Genomic DNA, 15,313 nt, shown 5'->3' with positions numbered 1-15,313 from the left:
AGAGCTCATTTCTGTGTGTGAATGTTATACCTTCCTTGCTGTCAGGAAGTATATCCAAATTTGTCTATTCCATTTTGAGGATGCATATCACTTATAGAGAAGGCAAAAAGTGCAATTAATTCAAGACGAATTTGCTTTATGAGGAAAAAAGCAAATTCCCCATCTAGTTAGAAATAAGACCTTTGTTGTTATATGTTACCTGAAACCCTGAAAACTTCAGAGTGTGTGCAATTACAGGTATAATCTAACAAAAATAATTTCCCTTCCAGACTGTATGTCTATTTATTTTACCAGCCTTAAAGAAATGCCATGAAAGGCAAAATGCTGTTAACCTCTGATCTGCAATGAAGTAGAGTTATGGTTAGAACATTTTCTTTAAAAAAGTACAAAAATATTTTGGTTTTCAAATTATAATGTTCAAAAAGTCATTTGCATTTCCATATTCCCAACACTGTCTGTTTAAACAGCAAGACTGTTGGTTTATTTCCAGTTTTCACATTCATAAAAATGTTTTGTCTAAAAAGAAACTTTCAGATCTGAAACATGTGAGCATAATCCTTATAATCTAAAAACAAAAACAAAAAACCAAGTCTATAAAAGGATCCATTATTTTCCCCAGTAGCTTTTCACGCTACTCACAGAGTCCCATTATCACATCATTAAAAGAAGCCCAAACCAGAGATGATCTAATTAATCAAAATAAACTGTTGCTATCCAGAACAGAGGGAAACTTTAGCCTCTGTCAGTGAACATAAACAGCACTAAGAAACGAGCAAACCTCGATTAACTAAGCAGAAAGGACAATACCAGTGTGAGTTGTTTGATGTATGAGCAATTCTTGTAGCAGATCTATTAAATGTGTAGCATTTTTTCATTTTTGTTTTCCTCTGCCGAGTTACAGATGAAACCATTTTTAAATTTAACCCAAAACATTTATCAGTAAATTCATTTGGTAGCACTTAATAAATAGCAGGTGAGATTCTGTGCTGTCTCTCTAATGAACAGCACAGAACTCACAGCCTGGCAGGAGGGGGAGTGGAGGTGTCACTAAGGTGGACTTTAAACCTCCTCCCAATCCTGAGCTGCTCCAGGAACTAGAAAGACCCCTGGTGGAACTAAGACAGATAGAAATATGTAATTATTCTGAGGACTGTAGTCTTTGCAAATGGCTATAAAACCACCACCTTATATGGATAAGTATGGGATAAGTATGGGAAAAGTATGGGATAAGGTGGATTCTTCACCATCGTAAGGGTTAACATTTTACTTTCTTAGCTTAGATTCTAGAATACAGTTCTGAGGCAAGGGGTTGATGTTGTGACAAAATCTTCGACCATCAAACACATGGGGGCCTTGAAAAAGCAGGAAAACCACCACTGCATGTACCCTGCTCTCTGGCACAGGATGCGGTATTGTGGATGAATGGCATGTAAAGTGTACAGTTTATTTTTTACTCTAGGAAAGGAGCCAATCTGTGCTCTTTCCTTTAAATGCCAAATTCAAGTATGTAGTTTTTTGCCAGAATGTGACCATTTATACTGGAGTAGAGCTGATTGAAAAAAATGTCAACAACTTTTTTTTTTTAAATCGCAATTTGCAAATTCATCGGAATCTTCATGTTTCATTTAGACATTCCAATGAAAACCATGCAAGGTTCCATCAAGTTTCAAAGGCTGTCTGGATTCCTTCCAGCTTGGCTTCCTGGCTCCTCAGTAACTTGTTTGGTAGGCTGAGAGGCAGCTGAGAGCCTGGAAGTCCCGGGTCCCAGTATTAACAGGCCCCAGGGCTCTCAGGATCCCCAGTTCCAGGGCAGTCCATGAGATGGACTGCCAAGCTCCAGGTCAGCCTGCTATGTGGACTGTCCCAAAGCCAGGGCTTGCAAAGTCCCATCCCCTGGCCTGGCAGGCTACTGGGCCTCTGGACAACTTGGAAACTAAATGTTATTTTGATGTTTCTGACACAAAACTTCAGATTTCTGTTTTGCAGAGAATGCAGACATTTTTGGAGTTTGGTTTCAATTGGAACAAAATCAGATTCACACATGGAATTACCATTCCACATCCAGCTCTATTCTGGAGTTTTTTAAGGTGGAGAGTGCTCAGCCTGTACATTGAATTATGCCATGCAAATGATGTATGCATAAAAATAAAGACTGCAAACCTGAATTTGTGTCTTTACATTAAGATAACTGAAAATTATTTCTCTCCTGCCATAATGCCTGGATGTGCTAATGTGGAGAAGTCATAAAGATACATACCTTGAGACTAACTTCTCTTCAGGTTGTTCTCTCTCTAAAAGATGCTGGAAATAATCCTCCAGAGCTTGAGCAGTTAAAGTTTTCTTTAGGTATGGATAGTAGAGGGGATGTCGTGCTATCACACCTATTACATGTAACACAGTTAGTTAGAACACAACCAACTTAAACAAGTTATATTTTTATTCTTCAAAACTGACTGAGATCACCTGTCATTTGAAACCATGCATATGGGTCCTTGTTAATCAACAGCTACACAAAAATAGCTAGAACAACAGATTAATGCCCTGCAGTGGAGTGGAGGTCTAACTAGGTGCATGACATGTAGGAATCCTGCCGTGTGTTGTTCTTGCAACTTTTTTCTGGTTGAGGACAGTACTTGCCAATTCAGGAAGGATAAAGGACATAGGGCAGGTAAAGGGTGTGTGGTTCTTTCCCCATGAGTAACTCATGAAGTTTGGAGAACACATTATGATTAGCCCTCAGAGCATGGTAAGATCAGTCATGGAGGTAGAGATGTATCTATGGTTTTTCCCTCTTCATGTATGAGATCTGTTATCAGGGGTGGACATAGCTCCACTGTTCTCAAGGTATAGCAGATTCCCAAAAAGTTAGTTTAACGCTACAGTGAAGCTGAGGGTCTCCAGTGGGTCAGTCAAGCAGGACGTTAAAGTCTCATACTAATTCGGTTGCCTATATCGACCTTAGGGTTTGCAGACCTTGACGTTACTTTAACTCTGTAGAACAAGGACTGTTATTTTAAATTTCATTGTAGAAATATTATCTCTGAATATTTCAAGAAAGTCCATGAATTATGTCTTTCATTCATTGTTTTGCAATGCTATGAAGTCACTGTGTGTAGTTATACAACAGAAATCATCAAATTCCATCACTATTGAACAGGAAACAATTGTACAGCCAGGGAGAAGAATGTTGGTCTCTTTACAAATAAATTAATAAATAATCTACTTTATCAGTCATAGCGTGACACCTGTTAGCAAAACAAATCCCAAACGCACCTTTAATTCATAATGAGCTTTGAACATCACACACTCTCATCTTCCAACAAGTAAGAGAGCCATTTGATGCATGCAGAAGTAAGGAACAGAAGAAATTTTTTTTTAAATGCACGAAGTTGTCTAATCAATATAATGAGTTTGCAGCACAGGCATACAACACCTCTTGGTGTCAAAATGTAATTAAAACAATTACTTACATGTAGATAGAGATTTTAAATTTTCAAATAATTTATTTTTATATAGATATAGTTACACACTCTCTCACACACACACACACGTTATATGATTTACATGGGGAAAAACAGTATGTGATCATGTAATTAATCAATAATTAAAGTGCATATGCACAAGAAAATAGAAATAAGGTTGCACAGACAACCTTAATTCTGGCATTTCCTAACTTTTGAGTGCTTGACTTTACTACAACAACAACAACATTCTTTTAACAAAAAGAGTGTGTGTGTGTGTGTGTGTGTGTGTCTGGGGGTGGGAGGTATTGTATGCAATACAATATACAAATATTTTATATGTACTTTATATTTAAACACATGTTGGATAAACATCAATTAACTAAACAGCTAACACGCTCTCGTGGATATTTAAAATAAACTATAGAAAAGCAAACATATTTCATTAAGAGAACACTAGTACTGATGTTACAGGGTAGATTTCCTTTTCAGCATCCAGATAATAAGGAAGGAATCAGATTACGGGGGAGATTTTCAAAGGCACAGATGACAGTTCCGCACCTATTACTGAAAGTCAATAAGAATTAGGCATCTAAGTTGCCATTTGTGCCTTTGAAAATCTTCCCTACATCACAACATTAGAATAGAAAAATACCTATATTTGCAGAGTTGCCTTTGTCCCCACTTCTAGTATAAGCAAGATCTTCTAAACGATATGTATGTGGACCACATGGCAGATCTGAGTAAAAATACAAAATAAATGATAAAATAAATACATTGTACATTTTGACGGAATAGGTGTCTTTGACGTTTGTGTACTGTCTCTGGTAGTTCCACTAAGATCAAGTTATAAAGGTTGTACTTTTAATTGTGTAGGAAATAAGGATTTTTAAAGTGAATAATATTGTATGTGTTTTAGTATTATAGTATATTGGAAATTTATTCCTTGGAGAAAAAGTGCAAGTCAGTTGGAGTAAAAGTGAATGATTGAAAGGATTAATGGATATGGGAAAATTATTGACTTCATTTCTAGACTGTCTAACATTTTAAGTTTTTTCACGCTGAAGTTTCCTAAAGGTGTAACATTTGGGGGTGGGGAAGATGGGTTAGCTGAACTCCATTAAAACACACTTTCAAACATCACTCTTTTTGAATAAATTTTTTTGTGGGGCAATCCAACCCTCTGGTTGTTTTGGCTGAATCTGCAACCCCATGAGTCATCCCACTCGTAGTCATTTGTACCTATTTCATAGTTGGTAAAGAAAACTAAATGTGGTGTTCATTTAAAAATTAAAATATCACAGTTTTTAATTTATTTGTTGCGTGTCTGGTAACTGCATTATTGCTCTTTCCATCAAACAGTATTTTATGTGAATCAAATCTTTGGACAATGTCCCTTTAAACAAAGCAGAACTAGAAAGCGTTCTGGTGTTTCCATTGATTATTAGCCGCATTGAATGTATCTTTCATCTATTTATCAGTAAGTTGTTTTTTATTTCATAAACTTCTCAGAAAAACTACCAAAGCAGCATTCTCTCTGGAGCTAGAGCAAATCATTAATTCCCTTTCCACCCACCCAGAGCCACAGTAAGCAGCATTGCTGAAATCCATTTCCACATATTTCCCTTATCTACTAATTTAAAGACAACTAACAGTCCCTCACACTCAAGAAAACCAAGCAACATAAGAAAAATACTTCTCATCTCCTTGCTAAATGCTGACAGAAAAAATGCCGCTAAAGTTATTCCCTTCAGAATCTACTCTGTTGGTCTAAGTCTCATACATAATGAGAACAGTTTAACTCCTCAGAAGTAGATACACCTTGAGCCACTTTTAGAAAATAATTCACCTTTCACTCTTAAGGGCCAAATCTTACAGTTCTTACTCAGAGAAAACTGACACTGGAGTTCATTTTTGAGAAGTCAATGGGAGTTTGAATAAAGATTGCAGGATTTAGCACTTAACTGTTGATGTCAAATATCTCGGGAGTCATGATTTCTCCCTGATGCTGAGATGGCATTTGATAGCAATGAGTTTCGTTAGCATTTAGGATTAACAATTTCCTTGACAGATTGGGGACATAATAGACTGCCAGCACTTATTAAACAGGGCAATAGCTTCTTGTTTCCTAATTAGACCAAGCTGCCATTTCCTAATCTTAATTTAACTCTCCCTGGAACCCCCAGCTATAGACCAAATTCTGCCCCCAGACTAGCATTTGCATCTGATTTAAATCAGAGTTCCAAGGGTATAATTTGGTTCTATGTTAGTTATAAATAACCACATCTTAAAAAGCATCTATTTGAAATGATAAGATTTTAAATAGAGGGAGATGTTTTTAAAGGCACAAATGGCAATTAGGTACTGATCTCCGACGGACTTTCAATTCTGCCATCTTTACTCAGGCAGTCATACCCCGGTGGTGTGCTCCTCAGAATCACCCATTTTATTTATACCTGCTCCAATACCACAGAACATTTTGGCCAGTTTTGAGAATAGTGCATCAGCTGATTTAGACCTGGTATTCAAGATACATCAAACATCTTGGCAGATATGTACTTTAGTATTTTCCTTTAAAGTGTTACGAAGAATTATATACCTTACAAAAAACAATTCTAACATGAAATCTAAAGGTTGAGAATATCTGACAACATAGAGCTCAAGAGCCTGATAGAACATCTCACATTTCTCTGGTGGGCAGACCTGAAAGAACAATAATCCTGGACTGACCTGAAAGGGATATTCAGATCTATTATACATTATTAAAATGCAGTGGGTAATTTTGTCAATAAATAGTGTTATGAAAAGCCTACAGTTCCCAGGTAATTGTTACTTTCAGGATAACTAGCAGCCCATCACTATGACTTTCAGTACCATACACTCCCATCACTTTTAGCTCTGAACCCCAAATTCTCAAAATATATTTATTTTTACAGAAAGTTTTGTCTTGAGGAGAGATAGGTCAGGCTCAGTCACTGCTTTGCCCTCCTTGAATTTCTTTAGCACTCCCTCAAAGAATTTGATTAGATAAATTTGACAGGAACATAGGAATTGGTTTCCTGTGAACGCCAGGTTTGTCTGACATAGGGGTGGCCTCATAGTGGCCCTTTTCAACTTCCAGGCATTCGGAGTTTCCCTCTTCCCAGGGGCCGATTGCCTGCCCACATTCTCCTGTGGCAAGCTGCAGTACAACAGATAAGTCTGTTTCAGTTTCCCCTTTCTTCCTGAGTCCACAGTAACTCCATGCAAGTTTTTCGAGTATAACTAGCTCTTTGGGGTAATTTATTACAAAATTCCCACAACCATAATTCAGAATTCTCCAGCACAGTCCGAAGAGTACATTAAGTCTTTCAAGTCCCAATAGTCCATTGACACATCCAGTAGGTGTCTGGTGTCTCTCATCATGCTTCAGCTGTCTAGTACAGCTCCAGCATCTCTCACCCTGCATAGACTCTCAGGTATGGCTTTGGCATCTCTTATTGTTTCACCTGCCAGGTATGGCTTTGGCATCTCTCACCATCCCTTACCCTACCCCTGTAGCTGGGGTGATCTCATCCTTGTTTAATTCTCAGGTCTGGTTCTAGCTTTCTCCTGGAAACGTCAGCTATTTCACTTCTCCATTGTTCCCCAAACTTCAGGCCTCTCTGGCTGTCTCTTCTGGTCATGGCTCTGTGGCCTGGGGAAGTTTGTTGGTGACCCCCTGACTGCCTTCCTGCCTTCTGCTTGCACCAGCCTGATCTGGCTCTACAGCTCAGCCAAAGAACTCATGCTACTCTTTCCAGAGGAAAGTTGGTGTGAGCATTTTTTGTTCCTTATTATCTTTCCATAGTGGTAAATGGAATCCTGTGGGTGAGAATGAATGGGTTGTAAAAGGAGGTGAAAAGCTTGTACATTTCAACAACTGTGGGACTGGCAGAGTAAAGATGTGAATGTTAATAGGGTGTATTGGATTGCTGAAAGAGGGCAGAGTTACAGTTACATTAGCAAACAATGCTGTATTTCCTGGTTTTCAGAAGGTGCTCAATTCAGCGTTCTGCAAGGGGATGACAGATCACAACACAGAGGTAGTTTTGCTTCAGCAGTTTGTTACCATTGAATTTCCTAGTTTTCTGAACAGGGAAAGATATGTTGTTGGTAGGAGTTAGTCATTTCGGTAGTTGTAAACATCACATCCTCCAATTTGCATACCAAGCCAACCAGGCCCCCCTCCATCACCTGTGCCTATGCATCCCACAATGCACAGCAAGATAAATCCCAGAATGCAAACTGCTCAGCAGTGAAGCAAAAGGAGCACGGGATATCTTGGGAATGCCATGCTACTCCTGTTGATTTACTGCAATTACTACTGTCCAGGTAAAATGCCAATGTGTAGCCAATATTTCAACTTAGTAAACGTAATTAAATTTACAGAAAAGAATAGAGTAATCTTAGCAGTGCTTTGAGATCTACAGATGAAAAATGCCATATAAGAGCTAGGTACTATTATGAGTACAAGAAGTTTGGAAGAACAAAAGCGAAGTAAATAACCATTCTTTTTCCAATATATATCCTCAGGTCAAATTATAAATGAAAATTAATGATGTATATAAATTTGTTTTATTTTCCATCCCGTTTGGCTTCTTTTTCAAACAGAGGCCCTCAGGTAGATAATCCAGGAGTGTATTTTGCTCAGTAACATGTGACCAGACATGTATAACAAAGTGTATGTCTACACTGCAATTAGCAGGTGTGACTGAAGCCCAGGTAGCTGAAGATCTGAGCTAGCTTTGATCTAACTAGCTCAAGTGTGATCACAGCAATGAAGCTGAAGCAGCACAGGGCCCTCAAGTGTACTCATGCTCGAGTAGCTAGCCTATGCTGAAGTCTGTACTGCCTGACTTTACTGTATTATTACTCAAACCAGCTAGAGCAAAGGTAGCTTGAGTATGCCTATCCATGCTGCAGTCACACCTCTGTGGTATAGACATACCCAAAGGGACTCATGTCTCAAAGGCTGGGGACTCTTACAGAGTCAAACTAAGTGGTTAGCCACATGGCTTTTTGTCTGTTCTACACCATCTTTTCTCCCACTTCTCTCACTACATGTAGGTGTCACACTCCTGTTTCAAGCAGGAGGTGTTCCCAGTGCAGTGCTTTCCACTCTGTCCCCATTAGAAAAAGGTTGTTCTTGACCCTGCATCTAACACGTGGACAGTGCAATGGGCCACACAAATCAAAACTTTATGCATGTATTTCTCATTACATTGAGGTTTACACAGAGAAGATGAATACCTAGTAAAAAATATAAATCATAGCTAGAGAGAAAAAAGTCAATAATATTAAAGACAAATATACCTTTTAACTCATCATCAGTCTTTGGTGAATCAAGTGAGACAACTGCATCTGACGTAAATGTAAGATCTTCTTGAAATGTTTCAACATGCTGTCCATTCAAAAAGATGTTGATCTGAAAAAAATACCCATTTTTAAACTATTTGTCATAAATATAAAGGGAAGGGTAAACCCCTTTGAAATCCCTCCTGGCCAGGGGAAAGCTCCTCTCACCTGTAAAGGGTTAAGAAGCTAAAGGTAACCTCGCTGGCACCTGACCAAAATGACCAATGAGGAGACAAGATACTTTCAAAAGCTGGGAGGAGGGAGAGAAACAAAGGGTCTGTGTCTGTCTGTATGCTGGTTTCTGCCAGGGATAGACCAGGAATGGAGCCTTAGAACTTTTAGTAAGTAATCTAGCTAGGTATGCGTTAGATTATGATTTCTTTAAATGGCTGAGAAAAGAATTGTGCTGAATAGAATAACTATTTCTGTCTGTGTATCTTTTTTGTAACTTAAGGTTTTGCCTAGAGGGGTTCTCTATGTTTTTGAATCTAATTACCCTGTAAGATATCTACCATCCTGATTTTACAGGGGGGATTTCTTTATTTCTATTTACTTCTATTTTTTATTAAAAGTCTTCTTGTAAAACACTGAATGGTTTTTCATTGTTCTCAGATCCAAGGGTTTGGGTCTGTGGTCACCTATGCAAATTGGTGAGGCTTTTTACCAAACCTTGTCCAGGAAGTGGGGTGCAAGGTTTTGGGAAGTATTTTGGGGGGAAGGACGTGTCCAAACAGCTCTTCCCCAGTAACCAGTATTAGTTTGGTGGTGGTAGCGGCCAGTCCAAGGATAACGGGTGTAATATTTTGTACCTTGGGGAAGTTTTGACCTAAGCTGGTAAAGATAAGCTTAGGAGGTTTTTCATGCAGGTCCCCACATCTGTACCCTAGAGTTCAGAGTGGGGGAGGAACCTTGACACTATTAAATTACACGAAGAGAAATTCAGTGCAATGCATATGAATTTTATTAAACTTTCTGCTTTATAATTCTCTATTCCTAAAACCCATCTTCAATTGTGGTTGAAAGTGTGATAGACTATACGGCTTATTTTAATACAGGAACATAGAACTTGCCTTACCACGTTAAACAAAGGCTCCATCTAGTTGGGTATCTTATCTCTGACATGGCTAGTACCATATGCTTCAAAGGAAAGTGAAAGAAATGCCATAATGAACAATTACAATACCTATAAAAGGACATATATTTCCTAGCCCCAGGAAGTTAATGGTTGGCTTATGCCTTGAAGTCTGAAAGTTTATAGCCCTTAAAATTGTTGATAATATGTTTCATACCTGTGAATGTTCTCATGCATATTCATGACAAACCTCTTTTTGAATCCGAAGTTCTAACACCTAATGATATTTTATGGCAGTAGGTTTCACCGATTAATTTTTGTGCAAAATAAAAGGAAATCCTTTTATTAATTTTCAGTGTGTTGCCTTTCAGTTCTATTAGAAGTCTTTCATCATTCATGACCAAGTTCACTATTATGACAAGAGCAGTAAATCTCTGTGTATGTATTTATTTATTTATCAGTGGAAACTAAATTAATACCTAAACTACTTACAAGAAGTTTAATAAACGTAAGTGAGAAGCAAGTAGGTCTTCTAGCATGCAGTTCAAACCTTCCAAAAGCAGCATCTTAGGAAAGGTGTGCACAGAGGATCAAATGCCTTTTTTGCAGAGCTCATAAAATACAAAGGATTTCTCTACCCATTGACACAATTCTGATCTAATGTGCGTTTGTTGTTTTGTAAGCTTCAAAATGTATAGTTTTAAACATCAAGAAATTGTGGATTTCAAAGTTTTAACTGCAGGCTGACAGAAGATGAATTGGAAATGAATTTCTGAGGGCTTTAGTCCTTTTTAGATAAATTAGGACAGCGCTTATATTTTTTCCACTAGGATGAATGATCTTGGGGTAAAAGGAAGGATAAACTACACTTCTTAAGCATGATGGAAAATTGTGTCTATCTTAGGGATAAAGACTGATCTGGATGAAGCACTATTTTTTCATTACAAGTGAAGTACTGAAATTCCACAAATACTCTCTTTAGTTTGGAAATGTACCGGGTTGAGATGATTGCCACGACAAATGCCACTTTAAACAGAAAGACAGTACAAGAAGCCTAATGTAGAGATCCAAATGATGTTTTGGTGAGAGCATCTAGAACTAAATTCAAGAAGCAACTCAGTATCTTCCTTGTGGGTTAAAAAAAGTATTGTAGTTCTTAGGAACCTTTTGACAGGATGAGCTTTGGCTGATTTATTCCTAGAACGATGAAAACAGTTGAAGCATGTTGCAAAGTATGCTCACCTTCAGTCCCAGGAAAAGTCCATTTTAAGGGAAATATTTTATTGGGGCAATATTGGGTGACTTAGCTTTATGCTTTCTAGCTCTGTACCCACCATGCATTGACCTTCCTCCATATTCTGCAATATAATACAGTAATCAGTTGCTTCCTGGAAGACAATTTTTTTTGTCATTTGGACAGAGTAACTTCTCTCTTTCTTCTCTCTGGGGACAAGTCTCCTCCCCTGAATCATTAGGCAGGTGTCAAGGTTCCTTCCCCACTCTGAACTCTATGGTACAGATGTGGGGACCTGCATGAAAGACCCCCTAAGCTTATTCTTACCAGCTTAGGTTAAACACTGCCACCACCAAAGTGTTACACAAAGAACAGGGGAAGTGCCCACTTGGAAACGTCTCCTCCCAGAAATATCCCCCCAAGCACTACACCCCCTTTCCTGGGGAAGGCTTGATAAAAATCCTCACCAATTTGCATAGGTGAATACAGACCCAAACCCTTGGATTTTAAGAACAATGAAAAAGCAATCAGGTTCTTAAAAGAGAATTTTAATTAAAGAAAAGTAAATGAACCACCTCTGTAAAATCAGGATGGTAAATACCTTACAGGGTAATCAGATTCAAAACAGAGAATCCCTCTAGGTAAAACCTTAAGTTACAAAAAGACACAAAAACAGGAATATACATTCCATTCAGCACAACTTATTTTATCAGCCATTTAAACAAAACAGAATCTAACGCATATCTAACTAGATTGCTTACTAACTCTTTACAGGAGTTCTGACCTGCATTCCTGCTCTGGTCCCGGCAAAAGCATCACACAGACAGAGAGAACCCTTTGTTCCCCCGCCTCCAGCTTTGAAAGTATCTTGTCTCCTCATTGGTCATTTTGGTCAGGTGCCAGCGAGGTTCTCTTAGCTTCTTAACCCTTTACAGGTGAAAGGGTTTTTCCTCTGGCCAGGAGGGATTTAAAGGTGTTTACCTTTCCCTTTATATTTATGACAGCAGGTGTGACGAGAGTCAGGAGAAAGGGTGGCTGAGGCACTGAGAGAGAGAGAGATGCTGAATTTTCTTCATGTTGAGATGAAAATAAAAGTGAAATATAAATATTCATGTTGTTTATCTTGGGTGAACAGAACATGAAAAGGAGAAACTCCCAGGAAACTCAGATCACCAAAACAAGGTTGTCTCATTTAAGTATGACGTAAAAACTCATTGTCTAGTTGGAGACCAACCACGTTCAGACTGAAAAAAATTTGCTAGGGCACACCAGTTAATGTTATCCATTTCTCTTGTTGAAATATGTCACAGAACGCTGCCTAACGTTGGACTGAAGACCACGAGAGTATTGTTTGGTAAGCTGTAGTCCGTTTGGAGCAGCACAAAAAAATTGTGAACTTTTAACAAGATCTCTAAAGCTTACATGAAGAGCTCATAAGTAATAAAATATTCTGGAAAAACTATTCTTGCCTTAGACATTTTTGCTGGAATTTTGCTGAGTTCTTTTAAAAGTTAGGTTGACAAATGCTTTCAGGTTTTTTTAAACGAATGTATTCAAATAAGGCCATCTTCTAACAAAAGTTAGGTAACTTTTTCAGCTGTAAAGCCATAAATGCTGTTTGCTCAGTTGGAACAACTGCATGTGAGCAGAGAAATAAGCAAGACAACAATCCTCATTTTTTACCAAAAAAGGAAACAAAAACTAATTTCCTGAGCACAAAACAAGAGACTCTACCGTAGCAACATTAAAACATTCAAAAATCTCCTTATGTAATACTTTCTTTTTTAGAGCAAATGCTGAAGTATGTTTATTTCAATGGGCATCAGACTCTCCCTAAGTAAACTCCTACACTATAGAAGAAGTTAATCCATCCCATATCCGTGCTACAGTCTACACATAGACCATTACTGTTGATGCATGACTCCAGATTCTGAACCGAAGACTTGTATTTATGAAATGACATGCTCCAATGATGGTAGGTCACATACAGTTTCATTGTTGGTTAAACGTATCAATGTATCAAATAGAGAATGTACATGAGATGAGGCTGGGTGAATGAGTAAGGTTTTTGAGGTGCTCTGTTTGAGGAAAGAAGAAGTAGAAAGCTGTTGCTTTTCCTTCTCTGCTAGGCTATGTCTACACTTGCAGAGTTTTTGCACTGTAAGTTTCACTGGTGATAAGGAACTGGTGAAAGAAAAGTGCTGGTTTGTGTTCTCACTTACTTTCACAGGCGTCAGAGTGTGTTTACATTAGCAGCACTTACATCGCGTACTTTAGGGGGGAGGGAATAGCTCAGTGGTTTGAGCTTTGGCCTGCTAAACCCAGGGTTGTGAGTTCAATCCTCGAGGGGGCCATTTAGGGATCTGGGACAAAAATTGGGGATTGGTCCTGCTTCGAGCAGGGGGTTGGACGAGATGACCTCCTGAGGTCCCTTCCAACCCTGATATTCTATGATTTACAGTGAAGCTCTCTCCAGTTTGACCATGGGTCTTGTGGGAAGGGGGGTGGGGTGATCGGGGAGCATCCTGGGTCCCTGCACAGCCTCCTCTCCCCAAACACTGATCAGCTCCCGTAGCTAAGCATTGCTCCAGGCAGGGGATTGTTGGCTCCGGGGAGCAGGCACTGTCACCTGGCCAGACAAATGAGCACGTGCCAAGAAAATAGGAAGGGGAGTTTCAAAGTTCCCCTGGGGCTTTACAGGGGGAGTGGGGTGGAGGTCTGTTTACCTGGCAACAGAGCTGCTGGCTAGAGTGGTCACCAAGGCACTATGGGATATCTTCCAGAGGCCAAAAGCCATCTCAACAGGAAGAACGTTTCTTAACTTGCACATCACCGCAGAAGCATCACTGGTAAGAGCTGAACGCCTCTCATGGAGGTGGGTTTCTTTTTGCAGTGAACCTTCTGCATTTCACTGCAAAAAAGTCATTGGCAAATGTAGACGCTCCCACGGGTTTTGCGCAAAAAAGGGACTTTTTCCCCACTTTACATGGCAAGTGTAGACATGCCCTTATTAGATTACGTTACTATTTAATTTCAATAGGCATTTTACCAAGCGTGGACAATAATGAACAATTTTAGGTTTCATCTGATCAATTTAAACAGTAATAGGCTAAGGTCTATTGTACATCAGATTTGGCAACAACAAGATATTTCATAAAATACCTTAGGCTGTATTGACAGTCATTTAAAATTTAATCTTTAGTAGAGGCATACAGTGTACTGAACTACTGTTTTATCAAATCAAGTCAGAATTCATACAGAGTGAACAAATGTGACAACCAGCCTGCTCCTTTTTCTGCTATTGCAGTTCAAAAATTGCTTACAGTATTTTAATTACTATTAAAATTACATTGCAGCAATACTGCAAAAAAACCCCAGTCGGAATCTGGGCCCTATTGTGCAAAGCACCGTATAAACTCACAGACGTGGTCCTGGTCTTAAAATGCTTACAATCTTTCCGATTATTTGCACATAACAGTCTCCTCAGTTACACCTGGATCAGGATAGCGAACCTGACACTTTGTTGTAATATTGCTGTGTTAGATTTGCCTTGTAACCATTTAGAAAAAGGCATTTTTCTTCTATTAAAGAAAAATATTTTTACCGTGGCAAAACTTTTTTTTAAGCTTTCAGCAAATCCTGTAAAAATATTAATTCAATTGTTTTGCTAAAGGTGTAATGTTTTTCACAATTTCTAGTTTGCTTTTACTTCTTTCATTTCCTGCCTTTGGCCATCTCCTCTAGCTTTCCCATCTTCACACCATTTAGAAGACCATCACCATGGAGCTTAAACTTTAGCCAAAGGTCAATATATGTTGGTCTACCTCATGATATTGGATAGGCCAAGAAGCTTTTGTATCAGCTGCAATTTCACTTAGGATGCCTCATTATGAAATTTAAGTAATAGCCAAAATTTAAGGAGCAAGTTGAGTAAATGATCAGGAGGAGGAAGGGTATATATGCAGTTTGGTCTTCAGTCTCCACAGGGTAAAGGAACTAGTTCCTATCTGAAGAGCAATGACCAACGCTTTCTTAGAAGAATAAGTACATTATATTCACAAAAAGACTAATCTCCTGTTCCAGCTGGTCTCACAAAGACCTAAATCTACTGCATGGAAGTGCAAGCATAACAAAAAAGATGTGGGGCTATATCACATCAAGTATGTCATC

General features: G+C 38.7%; 1 protein-coding gene across 1 annotated transcript in view; it reads right to left on the bottom strand.

Annotated features, from left to right (window-relative positions):
• Nucleotides 1–15,313, bottom strand: part of LOC311519445 (uncharacterized protein) — a 110,128-nt gene that overhangs the window by 9,259 nt on the left and 85,556 nt on the right. Inside the window, exons 16-18 of the mRNA XM_084625939.1 lie at nt 8,796–8,907; nt 4,117–4,200; nt 2,258–2,381 (exon numbers count right to left, since the gene is read on the bottom strand). Of these exons, the coding sequence (XP_084482065.1) occupies nt 2,258–2,381; nt 4,117–4,200; nt 8,796–8,907 (320 nt within the window). The remainder of the gene's footprint in view (nt 1–2,257; nt 2,382–4,116; nt 4,201–8,795; nt 8,908–15,313) is intronic.

The sequence above is a fragment of the Lepidochelys olivacea genome, assembly GCF_965140295.1.
Source record: "Lepidochelys olivacea isolate rLepOli2 genome assembly, chromosome: 4".
In the NCBI taxonomy this organism is placed as follows: domain Eukaryota; kingdom Metazoa; phylum Chordata; order Testudines; family Cheloniidae; genus Lepidochelys; species Lepidochelys olivacea.
The sequence above is the reverse complement of the archived record's forward strand: the minus strand, read 5'-3'. Positions and strand labels throughout refer to the sequence as shown.